Below are 19923 nucleotides of genomic sequence, written 5' to 3'. Positions count from 1 at the left end.
AGAAAGGTAAAAAATGATTTTGCTAATCACCAATACTGTTAGTTTGGGCAGCAGTGGCACAAACCTTACATACATTTGTTTTATTACATTTTTTAAAGCGCTGTATAAAGTGAACAAAGTTTAAATCTCTACATTAAAAATGAAAAGAATAGCCTAATGCAGATAATAAAGATGAATAAAATCAAACGCACGTTTACTGATCAAAGTCACGTTCACTGTCATTTCTTGATATAAATGAAGCGTCTGATATTTATACATCAGATAATTACACGCTGTTATCCCTTTACAGTTACTTCTCTCCATGAATATGTGCACTACATGTTGTCTTTCAAACCTAAATTTAACATTCACCGATATTTCAGCACAGTGAATGTTTCTGCATCGAGTGTTAATTGTCTCCCTGTCTGTGTTCCGGCTGTATAGATTTAAACTTGACACAGACTGTCAGGACGGACTTTTACGCAACAATGGAAATGCCTGTGTGAATGTGTGACATTTACAGATAAGGATATGACCGTAAACTGAAAGTTTTCATGCGGAGGATGCAAACGAATCTCAAAGCGTCTCACAGGGCGAGCCATTACGCTATTATCTAAATTATCGGTTATCGGTTATTATCGGTTTCTTCCACTATTTTTAGATGCATTTTGTCCATAGAAATGTCATTCAGTGCTGTAATTTGACACGACCCTCTGAAGTCGTATGTGCACCGTGGGCCCGATTAATCCATAATGAGAATCATTAATCATAATAACAGATTTTATCGATTAGTTGTTGCAGCCCTAGAGTATATTGTAGTCTATTGCACAAGCTAATGGACCAGATTGAGAGCACCGGGAGATATTCCCAAAACTCATCTTTTAAAATCTGTCAGTTTTATAGCAGAATACAAACAATATGTCTCACAATAATGTGTTTTTCACAGTCAATCATCTTTTTGATTACAAGAATGATATTTGCATAGATATTCTCAAGGAATTACGCCTTTAATCTCGTAATTTTAAATTTTTTTTTACATGGCTCTAAAATGATATAAGATATAAATCTAAGCGTTCACATAACTGCATCAACACTGAAGTGACTCAAGCTGAGGAACCACATTTGTGCCTGAAACAGCTATAGATGATTGATTAACTTGCTATTGATCTGAACTGACACGATCCAAATAATGACTCACAATCTGAACTAAAACAGTTGAGTTTCCATCACTGACTGTTATTTTTATCTCTGTGAAGCTGATCAGTGTTGTGTAAAGCGCTGTAGAAATAAAGGTGACTCGACTTAATAAGATCTGCATCTTAATGCCTCTGTGTGATGGCGGATTTATGCTGCGTTCACACAGAGTCCTGCTATTGTTCCTTTAAAGCGTTCCATCACAGCGAGACACACGTGACCCCGAGGATGAGGCCCGCTGGTCACCGTGGAAACGGGGCCCGTCACGGCCGGCCCGTCTGCCAAGAGCCCGGGCACGGAGCCCGAAACGCTTCTCTGAGAATAACAAGCTATTGATCCGAACAGGAGGCCGTGAGACGGCAGAACCGCAGAATACGGCCGGGAAGATGAGAATCTGTTGCACTGCAGTAGAATTACAGCGGAGGATTGGAAACGCCTCGCAGAGTTTCGCTTCCTCATCAATTCGGTCAAACGCATTACGGCAAACAGCTGCCGCGATACACATTACAGCCATCAGAAGCATTAGCTGATCGATAACTTCCTGGAAGAAAGAGCCTGCGTTTCTGCGGTCAGCATTTAGACTCCATCTAAACAGGTGAAGGCGTCTCACGACGTCAGGATCGAGACACACCCGTTCTCCATCTGCTCCCTGAGAGCCTTCGCTCAGCGGGACTGACCTCACAGCTCAAGGACGAGCGAGTGCTCTGTATTTGTCTCTGTGTGGATCAGAAGAACTAAACAAACCCCACGGTTCACCTGGACTCCATCACGATGTGCAGGACAACATGTGAGACGTTACACAAGAGACTGATTTCATGAAGTCTGTAAGTGGATTACTCTGCTAAAGAGCTTCTGCTAACGGCGCTAGCGGCTCAGGAAGGCGAGAAGCGAAAGTGTGGATCGCTTCATTCTTACCGCCGCTAAAGCTCAGCTCCCTCAGCAAGATCTCCTCCTTCGACGTGTCCAGCACAAACTCCTCAAACGACGGCGTCGCCGCTGGCTGGAACGTCTTCAGAGACTCGGTGGCTTTCTGAATCCTAATAAAAAAAAAATAAATACAAAAAATTATAAAATCACACTCATCTGACGAGAGATAAAGCATCAACATTTGCCCACAGCACTGCAGTAATGAGTTTATTATTTACTTACATATGAGATCAATACTCTCAGAAAATCATATCCATGATAGTCACAGAAGAGCATTATAGAGCCCAGAGGAGTAATTACATTCATTATGACGGACTGAGAAACAACTTTCCTGATAATGTACTCACATCCAAGATGTTCAAAAAACAATTTATTTTTTAATTTGAAATTATGTTTTTTGAAGACAACATTTCAGGAGTGTTCTCCATATAGTGGACTTCTATGGTGCCCTGAGTTTGAACTTCCAAAATGCAGTTTAAATGCAGCTTCAAAGGACTCTAAACGACCCCAGCCGAGGAAGAAGGGTCTTATCTAGCGAAACGATTGGTTATTTTCTAAATAAAATCGTCATATGCTGGTCTTGTCTAGCTCTGTGATGCACATGTGTACTCCGGTTCAAGACAGTTAGGGTGTGTCTAAAAACTCACATCCCATTTTCTCCTCCAACTTCAAAATCGTCCTACATCACTGTTTGACCTTTTTTGTAAAGAGTGTTTAATCTTCTTTACACGTTCACTTTGTAAACACTGGGTCGGTACTTTGAAGTTGGAGAAGAAAGAGATGGGAGTTTATAGACATACCCTAACTGTCTTGAACAGGAATACACAGAGTTCAGGCAGAGCTAGACAAGACCAGCATTTGAGGTTAAAAAGTATATACTTTTTTTTTTTTTTTTTTTTAGAAAATAACAGATTGTTTCGCTAGATAAGACCCTTATTCCTCAGCTGGGATCGTTTAAAGTCCTTTGAAGCTGCATTTAAACTGCATTTTTAACCTTCAATCCGTTGAGCACCATTGAAGTCCACTATATGGAGAAAAATCCTGGAATGTTTTCCTCAAAAAACAATTTCATTATCACTGAAGAAAGAAAGACACAAATCTTGGATGACATGGGAGTAAATTATCTGTACATTTTTGTTCTGGAAGTGAACTAATCTTTTAAGGGCTGTTCATTCAGTCCGATTCTTTGTGTCTAAAAATGTGAGATGCAATACTCAGGAATGGTTTTTCCACCATGTTGCCTTCAAATAAAACAGTTGCCATGTCAACTTGCCACTGGAAACAAAAGCTCACAACACTTGCTCTGCCTCCTGGGTTCTCTGATCGGTCCACTGTTTTGGAGCTGACTTTGATGAACGGCGCTGCGTATAAGTGTTTAAGTTCTTTTAGCTTGACCCAGCGTTTAAAAATGTGGTACACTGCAAAAAGGCTTCTCTTAGTGTTTTTGTCTTGTTTCTAGTTAAAATAAGTACAATTATCTGCTAGTGGGGTAAGTAAAATACTCTTGTTTTAGAAATAAATTTACTTACCTCACTGGCAGAAAATGTTACTTGTTACCAAAGTGAAAAGCAAAATGCACTTAATTTAGTATAAAACAAGATTAAATATCTTATGTCATTTTGCTTATCTAGTAAATGCATCTTAATTGAAGAATTATTTAATATTTTGACTAGAAACAAGATAAAAATACTAAAGATAAGCTTTTTTTGCAGTGTATTCACACGTCTGTCTAGTGTGTTTACATAGAAAATCAATGGAATAGTAGTACTTTGGAATAGAAAAACGTTCTGAACAACCCTTAATGGTTTTCCTAAAAATGATGATTAAAACTCGTAAAAACTACACAGACTTACATTGACCGAATGTTTAAATTAGCCAAGACTATTCAAACTCATCTTTTCAAACTTTAAAACTGTTTTAAAAATTCAGGCATAGTTGCCAGGTTTTTACAAAACCCACCCAATTGCTACTCAAAACTAGCCCAAAAAAACAAAAAAAAAAAACACGTTTTTTTGGTGGGATTGCCCTGGTAAAACAAGCATTTCGGAGGCTAAATATTACGTTATTGGGGTCACTTCAACCCCCGAACATGAAAAACACCCGGGGAAACGGTGTTAAAGTAGCACAATTCCGTGGGAAAACCACACACTTGGCAACACAGCTTTCTTGAGCCAAGCTAAAGTTTATCTTGATGAACTTCTTATCCAATTCTCTGCTATGGAAGAGGAAGAATCATCTTTGAAACAATCGGTATTGTGTGAAAGCCTACATAAATACACAGGACTTGACATGTCCATCCACGCCAGACTGATCTAAAGAGCGGCTCAGCCGTAATATCATGTGTTTCAAAAACAATGAGTCAGGGTTTGTGGGAAAGTGAAAGTCAAAGCAGCTTTGTGGGCTAATAGAGATCAGGATTACAGTGAACGTACTGTGAACCTCAGTTAAATCTAGAAACACAAGCCAGCGGACAAAGAACCTGGATTACAGACACGTGGCCCAATCCGACGCTGGACCAGTGGAGATCTAACCTGACGTGCAGCAGTTTGGCCGTCTGGACGAAGCAGGACTGATCGGTCTCCTTCAGCACTTCCTGTGCGTATCCCACCAGACCGCTGTTCTCCAGCATGCCCTGGTACTCCTCCACCTGAGTCCGCAGACGCTCCACACGCAGGCTCCGGTTCTGCTCGATGGAGCGCAGCATCTCCGTCCTCCGCTCCTGAAGGGTCTCGAACAGACGCTCGAAGTGTTCGTTGGCGCGTCTCTCTGCGATCTGGCCGTTCTCCTGCGTTCAGAACAAACTCCTGAGACCATAATCCTGCTGCCGTCATGCAAATACACCGACATGGACCATGATCTTATCGTGATAATTCTCATGTTGGTTTTTATGACTATTTTGAGAGTTACTAAGCAGTACACACTAACTAATTTCCCTATTTAAAATACACAGGGAAGTCAAAGGAACAAAACATAAAAGAACAAAAGATTTAGTCATGAAAGGGGTGACCAACTTTTTATTTCACTTTATCTTTATTTTCTTTTAAGGTTTTCAGGTCCAGCAGGTCTGTTGAACAGCAGCATTCAACGAATAGTTCACTTCCAGAACTAACATTTGTCATCTAAGATGTTCATGTTTCTTGAGGAACACATTTCAGGAATGTTCTCCATATAGTGGACTTCTATGGTGCCCCGAGTTTGAACTTCCAAAATGCAGCTTCAAAGGACTCTAAATGATCCCAGACGAGGAAGAAGGGTCTCATCAAGCGAAACGATCACTCATTTTTCTAAATAGATTAATTTTTATACACCTTTTAAGCTCAAATCATGGTCTTGTTTAGCTCTGTGATGCACATGTGTACTCTGTGTAATCTTGTTTAAGACAGTTAGGGTATGTCTAAAAACTCCCATCTCATTTTCTCCTCCAACTTCAGAATTGTCCTATATCACCTTTTTTGTGAAGGGTGTTTGATCTTCTTTGCACGTTCACTTTGTAAACACTGGGTCTGTTCTTCTGCAGCGATGGAGGAAGACTTTGAAGTTGGAGGAGAAAATGAGATGGGAGTTTTTCCACATACCCTAACTGTCTTAAACCAGAGTATGCATGCGCATCACAAGCATTTGAGTTTAAAAAGTATCTAAATTGTAATTTTTTTTTAGAAAATAACCGATCATTTCAATAGATAAGACTCTTCTTCCTCAGCTGGGATCGTTTAGAGTCCTTTTGAAGCTGCATTTAAACTGTATTTTGGAAATTCAAACTCACGGACACCATAGAATTCTACCATATGGAGAAAAAAAAAAAATGTGTTCTGGAATTGAACTAATCCTTTAAGAATATTGGGAAACGCTGCAATGTTGAGAGAGAAGCATTGTGAGACAAGCTGATATATTTGGCTTTAATTAAATGTGTTTAAACTGTAATTCCTCTCATTTATTTTAACTCCCTCAGAGTAGAGAACGGTATTACTGGGATCATGTTCAGAATGACTTTTTTCTAGTTGATGAATGATAAAACACTGACAGCCAGTCAGAATTCATTCACATTTGAAGAGCTGGCGCATTTAAAACAGCAGATGATGTTAGGGTTAGCGCCGTTCGTGAAGCTCATAGCTGAGGTGCTGAAAAACACATCCCTGTTTAATAAATAATAAAGCAAAGACGCTTTAATGAAACATGGATATCTGGAAAATACCCTCGCAATGATTGTTGGTAAGCAGTGTTTGGAGAACGCATTACAAGTTTCATAATCAGACTACTTTTTTCAAGTGACTATAAAAGTCACGCATTCGTTTTTACTTCTTCAAAAATGTAATGCAAGTTACTTTAGGAGTAAATGCAGAGACAGAGACTCTAACTTTAGTCTGAGGATTATTCATTTCGCTTTTGGTGTGAAAGGACTCTTACAGTCACCAAAAATATAACTTTTTGGCTTTTTATTTAAAAAAAAAAAAAAAAAGAAAAAAAAAAAAGCCCAACCCAGTTGACAAAAAGTAACGCAAAAGTAGCTTAATGCATTACATTCCTTAAAATGTAACACAATTAATTACTTTTTCATGGAGTAACACAATATTGTAATGCATTACTTGTAAAAGTAAGTTTCCCCAACAATGGTAGTATTGACAGATTAATGAAACCCAATAACTGCTGGATGGTGCCGTTTGTCGTGAGCCAGCCTTCAAAGCGGATAACAGCTTAAATACTGTGGCACAAAAATTTAATACACCAATATTAAAAAGGCATTTACGCCACGCTAAGAGCTTGTGGACATAAACAGAACATAAATCTGAGTGAGGGAGCGTAAATCACGCTCAGCGGAGCGGCTACACGAGACGAACAAGGATTGGGCGGATCACATTTGTTTTGAGGGTTCTGACCAATCAGGATCAAGCAGGAAACATGCTCGCCGTTACCTCTGTGTGCCGGATCAACACGTCCAGCTCAGAAATCTGAGTCCTCACTTGGTCTTCTTTGCTGATTAGGTAATGGATGCTCTTGGAGAGCTTCTCCTGTTGAGAGAAAAGTGAAGGCCATTAGAACACAGTGGAAAAATCGACCTCCCGCGTGATTTCCGGACAGCGCCAGACACCTAATACAGCTTCTGTGAGAGCCGTGATCTGGACAGGACATTATAAGACAGAAACCGTCGCATTAAAAATGGATGAGTCACAGCTCGTGTTTGCATTTGTCTAATATTTCTGACTCAGCAGATGCTGACAGAGACGGAGCGATTGACCTCTTCATCACGCTCCCTCCCCGAACACATCTATTCACCGGAGACACAATAGAGTTCTCAGCTCAGGCACGAATACGTTACAGGGTCAGAAACTGAGAAAACAGACCTGATCTTATGACCTATGAGCAGCCATTTAACTGAAGCTAGGGCTGCTCGATTTTGGCAAAAATCATAATCGCGATTATTTTGGTCAATATTGTAATCACGATTATGACTGGGTCCAAAACTTTATATTAGTGATTCATTTAAAGATAGCAATACAGCAGAAAAAAAAAGTGCTTTTTTACAAAAAAAATTCTGAATTCTTTTATTCAAGTCTAAAGTAGTCTAATAACACTACAGAAATTGAATGCAATTATATGAAATGTAAAATAAACAGCATCTTCACTGTAAGAATTAAACATGCTTTGTTTCTTATTAAAACTACAAAAGTCCTTCATTCAAGAGCAGTGAGTGATTTTTCTCTTTATATTTTTACGTCTTATTAATATTAAGCACAGAGACGGCAGATGGAGTATTATTTGTTGCCGCTTTAAGAGCCACACGGATCCAATATACTGTTACACACGGATTCTCATTCTCAACTGTTTATGATCATTTCACATCAAAGAAACATTAATAAATCAACCACGTCTCGTTTTATGAACGTCACGTCATGTGATTTTGCTGATTTGCATGTGAAATTAGGCTTTTATGGAGCGAAAGCACACCACTGCACAATCATCGGTTCATCTCGATTACTGTATTTTCATGATCGTTTGGAGCCGAAATCGAAACTGAATATCGATTAATTGCCCAGCCCTAAAAAAAAAAAAATGCAGTTCATGACCCCCTTATGAGCTCCTCTGAACACAGACAGACAAACTAGACAGATGAATGTAGTTTAACTGAACGCACCTTGAGGATCTTGTAGGCGCTGCTCATGGAAGTGACTTTGTGATTCGCGTGAGAACCGCCGAGTTTACAGAGATGACACACGGGACGCCGACACACCTCACAGTACATGTTCACCTTCTCCATCTCGTGTTCAGGACACATCAGCACCTACAACACAGGCTTTCACAGATTAGAGCAAAAACTTGCACTGCAGAAAACGCTTTTCTTACTTAGATTTGACTCGTTTCCAGCCAAAACATCTACAAATTCTCAAATCAAGAAGGATTTTCTAAAGGAGTAAAAATGGTCTTGTTTTCAAAAAAAAACAAGTCAATATGAAGTGAATTTTTGCTTAGAACATGCAAAAGAATCTGCCAATGTGGTAAGAAAAAATAATCATACTTCAAAGAGAAAACAATTTTTCTTAGCCCATTGGCAGATTATTTTGCTTGTTTCAAACAAAAATGCACTTAATTTTGACTTTTTTTTTTAAACTGAAAACTACAATAATTTTTACTCATTTAGAAAATCCTTCTTGATTTAAGAATTTTTAGATATTTTGACTGGAAACAAGACAAAAAAAAAAATAGTAAGAAAAGCATTCTTTGCAGTGTGACTAACACTTCTGCGGCGTATCGGCGGATTCGATTTGCACCTTTGGTCTGAAGTTGGTGGTGGGTCCCACGTACTCGTGCTGGGCTTTCGGCGTCCCCCAGGGGTGGTTCATCTTGAAGCACTCGTTGCAGAAGCTGGCCTTGCAGTCCATGCAGCTCTTGGTGGCCTCCTGAACGGGCGGCTTGCAGACGTTGCACATGATGGCGATGGCGGCACGGGCCGCCTGACGGTAGCGCTCCACGATGCTCTCCAGCGTGAAGTTCCGGAAGAGCATGCTGATCCCTCGCTCCCCGAGATCGATGTCGTGCTGACAGCCCGGACACGGGAAGGTGGTGACGCGGGGAGTGACGGAGGAACGCCTCCATCCGGGGGAAGAGATGGACCCTGATTCGGCGACACGTGACAGCGGTCAAAATAAAGAGGAGGAACAGACGGCGCACACACAATGAAGCACTAGTGATCGAACAAAGGTCAGACACACAGAGTGACTCAAACTAAAAACAGCACAACAGCAGACAGTGATCTGGACACGAGAAACAAAAGATCAACAAATGGCCATTAAAATAATTTAAGCAAAAGAAACTGAATGACATGTGTGTCTGTGAGTTAGTTCACAGCGCTGAATGAGATCCAGGTCACTCTGTTTGAAGCTGCGGTGTGTCATTTCTGCCTCACTAAAATGAATGGTTTCCTGACAGGTTTCCACAAACACACGTCTGCCATCGGTCAGTCTAACTGACGGCTCCAACCCAAACCCAAACTCAAGTCGAGTCAGAAGTCTGGCCGCTCAGGTTTGTGAAGCAGCAGCGTTTCACTCCTCAGAAATCAATTAGTGATGCACTGAAATTAAGATTATTCCTTCCAGAACCAAAACTGGAAATTCTGGCCACACTGGGCTGAAAACTGAAACTGAACATGATTCTTCTGATTGTTCTTGTTCTTCCCTCAGGTTGTGATAGTACCAGGACATCTGCTAACCCTAACTATCATCTAATACTTTAATACTGCTTACAACACTAAGACTACAGATAATGAAGAGTACACAGTGTTTATTTTTTTCCTTCTAAAGGAACAGAGACAGGAACTTCTTTGACTGTGTAAACAGTAGCATGAGAAGTAAACAGAGTCTTTGCTAAAGCGTAACCCAACCCTAAAATAGAGTTTCAGCTGTAAGCGTGACCTCATTACGCTCAACGTATCAATTATTAAAGGAGTAGTTCACGTCAAGAACAGAAACTTACAGATGTACTCTCCCCCTTGTCATCAAAGATGTTCATGTCTTTCTTTCTTCAGTCGTAAAGAAACTGTTTTTTGAGGAAAACACTCCAGGATTTCTCTCCATATAGTGGACTTCTATGGTGCCCCGAGTTTGAACATCCAAAATGTAGATTAAATGCAGCTTCAAATGATCTCTAAATGGAGGAAGAAGGGTCTTATCTATCCAGATGATTGGTTATTTTCTCAAATAAATTAATATTTATACATTTTTAAACCACAAATGCTGGTCTTGTCTAGCTCTTCAATGCACATGCGTACTCTGTGTGCTGCAGTTCAAGACAGGAAAGGTCCTTGCACACGGAGTCTGAAATTTTTATATATGTTTTTTCATATTCATCATCCTAAAAATTCTTCATGCACAGTAACCTTGCACGATAATCCTGAAGAATATTAATCTATTGCGGGGGGAAAAAAATGGAGTGAGGGTGATTTTGTGGTCCTCTCACTTCTTAAAAAGAGAAAAATAAAAGGAAATATTGGGTCTGTCCAATACTGAGATATAGAGAGGAAGGAGAGTTCCCTTTCTTAAAGGAGCAGCAGGGTCATCACAGGCGATTCAAGATGACAGCAGTTCAGTTTGATGCTTTGTTAGCGATACTAGAACATTATATTAAAAAGAAGACTAGAGCTGGGCGGTATGACCAAAATTTTATTTCACGGTAACGATATCTTTCACGACATAGTTTTTATATAGATAGTTATTCCAGAAAATGTACAAAGAGCAGGGCTTGACATTAAGGTTTGACATGTGCTTGTCCTTTCAGACAAGTAAATCAGACATTCACTTGACCGAGGCAAAAAAAAAAAAAAAAAAAAAAGAGCCTTTTTTTGCTGTAAATTAATCTATTCTGAAGCAATAGTCTCATCACTGCTCTATAAGGTCTTACTTTAATCTGAATATTTGTGATATTTGCCTTAAACTGATTTCTAGGACACTTTTTATTTTCCTAACCTTACTAAATGTGTCATCATTTACATTAAATTCTGAAATGTTATCAATACATTCAATTAGAATAACTAGAGACTGTATGGTTACCATTCAGATTAAATCAGTATCAACAAACTCCATCTTTCCACTGCACAGGAAAAACCCAGCATCGAAAATGCTATTTAAATGTATTTACTTATTTAATGAAGATAAGAGGTTCGAAAAATGCATTTACACAGCAAAATTGCAAATACATAATGTTATAAGATTAAATGTTGTACTTTTTTGAAACATAAATCTAAAATGATGAAAAAATGCAATACTTTTAAATATAAAACCGAACCACCAATAGATGGCAGTAGTCACTGTCTTAATGAGCGAGTCACGGATTCAACCAGTTTGTTCAGACTCACTCGATTCATTAAATTAAATGCTAAATCATTCAGTATTAAAACACAGCTGTGTATTTCTCAGATTCGCGACTGTTCTGCTGTCTATACTTATAACTATTTCATTAACAAAAACGGTCAGTGATGTGTCTAAAATGTAAGTCAGTTAATATTAACTACTAGTTTATTGAACTACTGTTGTATAAAATCAATGTCACGTTTGCAGAAAAGAAAAGGACTTGATCTTATTTGATTATTTTGTATTTTATTTTTAACCTTATAAATATAGTAAACATTTTCTTTTGAGCCCTCCTCGGCTGTTCGTTTCTCCTTTTCCATGTTTTACAATCTCCCAGTGTATCCTTCAGTCTTGCATTCAACAGTTTGACCAGTCTCAGACTCAGGTGTGCTGCAGGTGAGTTGGCCACGCCCACTTATTTACATTTCGCGGTCTACACTGAATAAAATTATTTTACGGTACACATTTCATTCCGCGGTAACGATATATACCGTCATACCGCCCAGCCCTTAAGAAGACCACCAATGTCTGTGAATTCAGTGTGCAAGGATCTTTACAAAGCTTTGCGCTGCATGAAGAAATGCATAATCTTGACAATTGCCATTCTGGAGTTTGGTGGCTCTGAATTATCAAAACACCTCTCAAAATGCTTGCTATGGATGCGAAAAATGCAGAAAAATCAAACCCCATTCTATATTTTTATATTAAAAAAATCTAAAGTTTAGGAGGCAATGTGTAAACGTAACTGACACAACGTGAGGTCATTTATTTTTCAACATGCAAACATTTCAGACTCTGTGTGCAATGGCCTTTAGGGTATGTCTAAAAACTCCCATCTCATTTTCTCCTCAAACTTCAAAATCGTCCTCCATCGCTGCAGAAGAACAGACCCAGTGTTTACAAAAGTGAACATCCAAAGAGGATCAAACACTCTTTACAAAAAAAAAAAAAAAAAGGTAAAACAGCAATTTAGGACGATTCTGAAGTTGGAGGAGAAAATGAGATGGGAGTTTTTAGACATACCCTAACTGTCTTGAACCGGAGCACACAGAGTACACATGCGCAAGACCAGCATTTGAGCTTAAAAAGTATATAGATTGTACATCTTATTAGAAAATAACCGATTGTTTCGACCTTTCTTCCTCGGCTGGGATCGTTTAGAGCTCTTTGAAGCTGCACTTAAACTGCATTTTGGAAGTTCAAACTCAGAGCACCATAGAAGTCCACTATATGGAGAGAAATCCTCAAATCCTCAAAAAACTATTCCTTTACAACCGAGGAAAGACAGACGTGAGCATCTTGGATGACAAAGGGGTGAGTACATTATCTGTAAATCTTTGTTCTGGACATTTTTTCCAGTGCTCCAAGTGTCCAATCATCTCCAGTGTGAGTGAGGGACAGATGATCACACAGCAGCTTTAAAGATGAGCCTCGCTCTCCGGATTGTCCAGGTCAGTGTCACACAGGAAATTCATTTTTAGGGTGAAAGAAATCACTCCTTCAGCAAGCATTGATGACAAACAACAGCAAAGTGAAATGCAAACAAACAGCACACGAGAGATGCAGCAGCAGCAGCGACACACGTGCAGCACAGATGGAGAGAAGCGGCGCATGCGGACACGCTACGGCACGATGATGAAGATGAGGATGAGGATGAACCTGGACGGAGATCTGAGCGAGTGCCGGGTTCAGATCGGGGCATGGCAGTGAGTGAGTATGACTGAAATAAAGCGTGTACTTAGGCCGTGAGTGTGCGGCGCCGCTCGGGGAGGGGAGGATGCCGCACGGCATGCTGGGACCTGATGCTGCCGCAATGAGACTCAGTGCAGAGGGGAAAAAAACAAAACGCTCAGACCAGAAACGGGTCGATCAGCACAAGAGACGCCCGTCCCTACAAAACCACACATCAGCCTGTCAGCCAGAACCTCACGGCTAATAACGGCTGGCGTCTGTCCGCCGGGACCATAACGGGTTACGGGTTAGTCGTGAGAGGAGCGTTAGACAGAAGGGTAGAGCGGGTTCTAAACGCAGCGTTTGTTCTTTACTCAAAGCAAGAGTGTTATGTGGCGGGAGGTCTGCTGCTAGTTCACCATTTAGTTAGCTGCTGTTGTCCAGAAGAAAAATGTTTCAATATTCTCTCTCCACGAGACGCTCTGGGATTCCTGCGCTCCTCCACAGCAACACTAGACTCGCTCGCTCTCACGGCTGGCTCCTGGACTCACAAACACACTGCAGACGTTTGATACGGCCGTCTGTCAATACGCTCAGCCGACGCACACCAGAGTTTTAAAGGGATAGTTCACACAAAAGTAAACATTTGCTGTTGATTTACTTACTAAGTGCATTTATTTCTTCAGGGCCCATATTCACAAAACATCTTAAGACTAAAAATAGCTCATAACTTATCTTACATCTTAAAAATAATGGGCGTGACAATCCTAAATTTAGGACTCCTACATTTTTGCTCTAAGAGTATTTTACAAAGCATTTTAGTGCTAAAACTACCTCCTAAATCTGTGACACATTAAGAGTAGTGAAGAGGACTACTAAGTCACTAAGACCAAATCACAAACTAGGCCTATCCTCTCTGCTGAGAAAAAAAAAAAAAAAAATCACAGAAATTCTAATTGTTTCCACTACAAATACCATTACAAATATTACAATTCATCAACTTTTAACCATAAAAGCATTAATAAGTGGTTTCCTGTGCTGTTTTTAGGACAGATTCCATTAGGATTTAGTGGTTTTAACAAGCCACCAATAGAGGTGACCAATTATCAGTAGAGATTAACAGGCACCATTACAGTTACCATTAAAACAAATACAATTCTATTTTAACCAGTAAAAACATTTTTAAAAATTGTAATGGTTTCTTTTTTTTTTTGGCTACCGGCAAATTTCAGAGTAAACAAAACATAAACAGGCGACAGAAAATGAATACCAGTGGCTCCTGATGATATATGAACTAGTACTAATACAGAACAGTTCATTCATCATAGGATCAGACACGCTGGTATGTTGGTTCATTTCCAGTTGGAGTGACTGTCAGACGTCTAATAATGAGTTTATCAAATAATTTGTAGATCTGTGCTGCTTGAGCTGTGAATTGCCAATTTGAACCGATTCAAAAGAATGATTCGTTCATGAACCAGACATCACTCTGGACCGTTTGTCTAAAACTGTATTTTCAGTAATAATGTTCATTTTCATGCACAGACTGATAGTTTCACTTCATTATCAGGACCAGAGCTGGGTACATTACCTACAAATGGTAATCCTTTACGGATTCCAAATGACATGACAAAAATCATAGTTAGTATAGTAACGTAATCCATTACATTACACATTTTAGGTAATATAATATTACTTCAAATATTGATTTAAATAGGATATTCTTGTATTGGCATAAAAATACAAAGAGTAAGAAAATTAAGTCCATTTGTTGTTTTTAAAAACATGAAGTGCATTAAACATTACGTCAAGGCATCCAAAACTGGGGTTTGTGAAGGACCTGTAGGGGGTTTATGAGTTTAAGAAAAAAATAATTAAATAATAAAAAAAAAGTTAAATTAAAATATTAAATTCAATCCAATAAAAAAAAAGGTACTAAAAATATTTTATATATTAAATATTAAACATTTTATTCGTTCACCTGCATGTCAACATCAGAGGACAAAGAACACGCAAATGTGATTCTTAATAATTAAAATATTTATTTTTAAATATCAAGTGGATATGAGATGAAAGAGGAGCAGATGACTAAAACATTTGTGAATTTGTGCATTTTAATGTGTTTGAAAGACAAGCCGTCTAAAGACATAGAAATAGTTAAATAACCTACAGAATGATCATTTGTGTGTTGATCAGCAGTTGATCCGATGTTGAAACACTTCTTAAACTTTAAATGATTTTGTAAATCAGTGATCAAACACTGTGTCGCCATCTGAATAATGACTGATATTCACGTGAATAAATCCACAAAACCTGAGTTTCTGAATGTATATAAGCGTAGGATATTTTAGAAAGGAAAATTTAAAAGATGAAAAAGACGACTTGGGGAGAATCAATTGTGTGCTATTGTGCAAATAATATGCAATCCATAAAAAAAGTAACCTGTAATCTGATTATTTATAGTCTGAGTATTTTAAAATGTAATGTAATCTAATTACAAGTACTTCATTTTCGGAATCTAATTACGTAATCCAGATTACATGCGATCGCTTAGTAGCCAGATCTGGTCAGGAGCCACAGGGTTTAATGTCGTGTTGCTTGATTAAACTGTTTTTGACTCTCAAAGTGCCGGCAGCCATTGACTTTTAATGCATTTGATGAATCACAAACTCTTCTTTATTGTTGTGCTGAAGAACAAAAGTCACCTCTATCTGGGATGACATAAGGATGAGTGAATGAACAGCTAATGTTTATTTCTGGAGGACGAACTATCGCTTTAAGCGGCATCTCGCGGTTCATTCCTTACGGAAGCGCGGTGCGCGAGAAGAGAGCGCGAGCGAACAGGGATTTCTAGAGACACAGTACTCACTACGACTAAATAAATCACGTAACCCACATCTACCTCTCCCTCCAAACGACCTCCTCAGCGAGGCTGCGGGCAACAGAGAGAAAAGTGAAACAAGACTAACAATGGTTAAACGTGAACAGAAGTGGAGTGAAACCTGATTCACAACCAATGACTGTACGAACATGAAAACAGCATCACATTTCTTGGGGGGAAACTGCAATGAAAGCCAACAGATGAGGAAAGACACTGAAACAGCAGTGACCCAAACCTCCTCAACACGGTTTCATAACCGCAAAACAAACAGGTTTACGCCAATTAATCTGTTGTTGATCTCATCCGAAATCTACGAGGATAACGGCAAATAAACAACTCTTGGATCTAGACAAAACAGTTTTATAAATACTAATAGTACGCTCGATATGCTAGATCAGGCTTTCTGCAAGTTCTAAGAAGGTACATTTGAAGGGTTACTCCACTTCCAAAATAAAAATTTCCTTGTAATGTACTCACCCCTTGTCATCCAAGATTCATGTCTTTCTTTCTTCAGTCACAGAAAAATGTATTTTTTTGAGGAAAACATTTCAGGATTGTTCTCCATATAGTGGACTTTAATGGTGCTCAACAGATTGAAGATTAAAAATGCAGCTTCAAAGGACTCTAAATGATCCCAGCTGAAAAATAAGGTTCTTAACTAGTGAAACAATTGGTTATTTTTTAAACAGTACAATTTATATACTTCTTTTACACATGTGCATCGCAAAGCTAGACAAGACCAGCATTTGTGGTTTAAAGTATATGAATTGTAAAAAATTGCTAGATAAGACCCTTATTTTTCAGCTGGGATGGTTTAGAGCCATTTGAAGCTGCATTTTTAACCTTTAATTCATTGAGCATCATTGAAGAATTAACTGTTTTTTAGTCTTTGCGACTGAGGAAAGAAAGAACAGCTTGAAAGACAAGGGGGCGAGTAAATTATCAGGACATTTTTATTCTGGAAGTGGTGTAGTCTTGTTTTCTGAGAAAACTCGCTTTAAAATGACGTGAGTTTATGATTAAAACAAGAACAAATATCTGCCAATGAGCTAAAAATCAACTTAATTCAATATGAAAACAAAATTTCATTCTCCATCGACAGACAATAGCTGTTGTTTTAATCATAAACGCACCTGCTGTTCAATTTATTACTTCATTTTGTTCAATTGAGTAAATATATCTTGACTTAAGGCTGAATTTATAACCTTCCTGCTATTCTATTCAGAATCAGATCCAAAAACTAATAAATCTAATTTCTTCCATCCATTTCCAGTTGACTATATTCTCTGTGATACTCTACACCGCATATATATGACCCTGGACCACAAACTAAATATTGATTTTTCTCTAATGCCAAAAATCATTAGGATATTAAGATCATGTTCCATGAAGATGTCTTGTAAATTATCTTCCATAAATGTCAAAACTTAATTTTTGATTAGTAATATGACTAAGAACATCATTTGGACAACTTTAAAAAAGATTTTCTGAACATTTTGATTTTTTGCACCCTCAGATTCTAGATTTTCAAATAGTTGTATCTCAGCCAAATATTGTCCTATCCTAACAAACCATACACCAATGGAAAGCGTATTTATATGAATCTCAATTTCATAAAATGTAGCCTTACACTGCAAAAAATGCTTTTCTTACTTAGATTTTTTGTCTTGTTTCCAGCCAAAATATCTAAAAATTCTTAAATCAAGAACGATTTTCTAAACAAGTAAAAATTATATTCTTGTTTTCAGTAAAAACAAGTCAAAATTAAGTGAGTTTTTGCTTAGAACAAAAATAATAATCTGCCAATGGGGTAAGCAAAAATAGAAAAAAAAAAAAATCTTATTTCAAACAGAAAACAAATTTATTTTTCTCACCCCATTGGCAGATTATTTAGCTTGTTCTGAGCAAAAACAAACTTAATTTTGACTTGTTTTTACTAAAACAAGAATATAGTTTTTACTTGTCTAGAAGATCCTTCTTGATTTAAGAATTTTTAGATATTTTGTTTGGAAACAAGACAAACTCTGTAAGAAAATTATTTTTTGCAGTGTGTGGCTGTTTTTATGCTCCAGGGTCACAATTATTAGACAACTTTGGGATGGAAGATGCCTCAAAATCAACTGAACTGAACTGTTTATGTTGTTTAGCCGGATCTGAGTCTCGTTTTCATAGATTTTCTGTCCGAATCGTGCTCCAGACTCTTCGGTTACCTGATCGCACCAGACGGTCCAGCTTCTCCATGCTGGGAGACGGGACTCTGGGTCGAGGGCTGCCCGGGTTGGAGCTCTCGGATCCGGCGTCGGTGCTGAAGGAGTCGTCATGGTTGGGCAGGAGCAGCTCTTTGACGCATTTGTGGCAGACGCTGTGTTGGCAGGGCAGGATGAGAGGATGAGTGAACAGCTCCTTACAGATGGGGCAGATCAGCTCCCGCTCGATGTTCTTCATCGGCACCTGTCGAGCACAAACACAGTCTGCATTTAGTGGCGCAATCACCGGGAAAACCTCCGCATCACAGCCCCGGTGCGACCGGAATAAACCCCCCGGAGCGAGTGCAGCGCGGTCGGTCAGATGATCACGCGTTTGGGGAAGTTACTTCCATTGTTCACTTTCGCCTTTCGATTCCAAGAGTAAAAAGTACGGGTTCCACTTGAGAAACTCTGTCACAAGGGACAAACGTCCACAAGACCTGTATTTAATCTTAAAACGCCTTTAGAAATAAAACAAAACAAACTAAAAACAAGCGCTTCAACTTTCCCTCAGCAAACAACAGCGGTTTCATTCAACCGGAGTCGAACCGGATTCTTGGACTTACTAGGAGAGAGCTTCGCCTGGACATCTCGAGCACAATGAAGGACAAACTCCGCGTTTCTGGTTCAACTTCACAAATGAGAAAATCGCACACTTCGGGAATCAATCGAACAAAGTGACGCGCCGTTAATACGCCGGAGCAACAAGCCGAGTGTGGGCGGAGTCATCGTCAGTCACCATAGCAACCCCGCAGCGAAACTATTTAGTATTTAAATAAGGGGCGGGGTCCGCGACAGAACGCTACATTATACATGAGACACATCGCTATTTATATTCTAAACCGAGCCAAATTATGACCCTGGACCTAAACCAGTCTCAAGTAGAACAGGTGAATTTGTAGCAATAGCCAAAAATATAGATTTTTCTTTTATGCCAAAGTATATGTTGAGAATATCCTAAACCGTAAAATTTCCAACCGTAAATATATAAAAAATGTATTTTTGATAGGTAATATGCATTGCTAAGAACTTCATTTGGACTACTTTAAAGGCGATTTCTCAGCAGCAAAAAATTTTTGCACCCTCAGATTGCAGATTTTCAAATAGCTGTATTTCAGCCAAATATTGTCCTATCATAACAAACCAGACAGCAATGGAAAGCTCGATAAATGATAACAGCATTATTCCAAACGCAGGAGAATAAGGCGAGGTGGAGCAGTGACGTCATCGGATCGGGATTTTGACAGCAGCTGCACATTAGAGGAGGATGAATGATAAAGACAGTCATAAAGCATCAAAACAACGAATATGATGAAGAATGACTACTGCAGCCTCATCGCTCCATGAAGCGCGTCGTGTGTCTCCAGGCGCGAGATCATATAGTCTGACCGCAGCATCTGAACACCATCATCATCATCATCATCAGATGAAGAGCAGGAGATGTGCAGCTCACCTCGCCTCTCTCAATGCGCTCCACGATACTCGCGAACTCTGACATCTCTGAGTCCGACATCCTGATGATGATCGATCCAAGCCGATGATCGATCGATATGGAGATGATGATGATGATGAAGGTCTGATTATCTGTTTCCTCCTATCGTCATCATCCGCTCCCCAACAGATGTGTCCGGATCTTCTGTCATGAAGCGCTGCTGATTTAGAGGGAAATTTCATTCAACTCCAGGAT

At 39.1% G+C, this 19923-nt stretch overlaps 1 protein-coding gene across 2 annotated transcripts in view; it reads right to left on the bottom strand.

The window, feature by feature from the left end:
- The window catches only part of trim36 (tripartite motif containing 36), a 27050-nt gene extending 7127 nt beyond the window's left edge, over positions 1-19923 (bottom strand). Inside the window, exons 1-8 of one of the 2 annotated variants that reach the window (XM_073818718.1) lie at positions 19690-19923; positions 18201-18441; positions 16012-16041; positions 8865-9208; positions 8231-8377; positions 7011-7106; positions 4632-4885; positions 2089-2210 (exon numbers count right to left, since the gene is read on the bottom strand). In XM_073818718.1, the coding sequence (XP_073674819.1) occupies positions 2089-2210; positions 4632-4885; positions 7011-7106; positions 8231-8377; positions 8865-9208; positions 16012-16041; positions 18201-18441; positions 19690-19749 (1294 nt within the window). In that variant the 5' untranslated portion in view covers positions 19750-19923. Of the gene's footprint in view, positions 1-2088; positions 2211-4631; positions 4886-7010; positions 7107-8230; positions 8378-8864; positions 9209-13176; positions 14019-16011; positions 16042-18200; positions 18442-19689 lie in introns of those variants that run through there. The other variant, XM_073818720.1, reaches the window with a different exon arrangement.

This window comes from Garra rufa, chromosome 15 (assembly GCF_049309525.1).
Source record: "Garra rufa chromosome 15, GarRuf1.0, whole genome shotgun sequence".
Lineage (NCBI taxonomy): Eukaryota > Metazoa > Chordata > Actinopteri > Cypriniformes > Cyprinidae > Garra > Garra rufa.
This window is presented reverse-complemented; position numbering and strand designations above follow the sequence as displayed.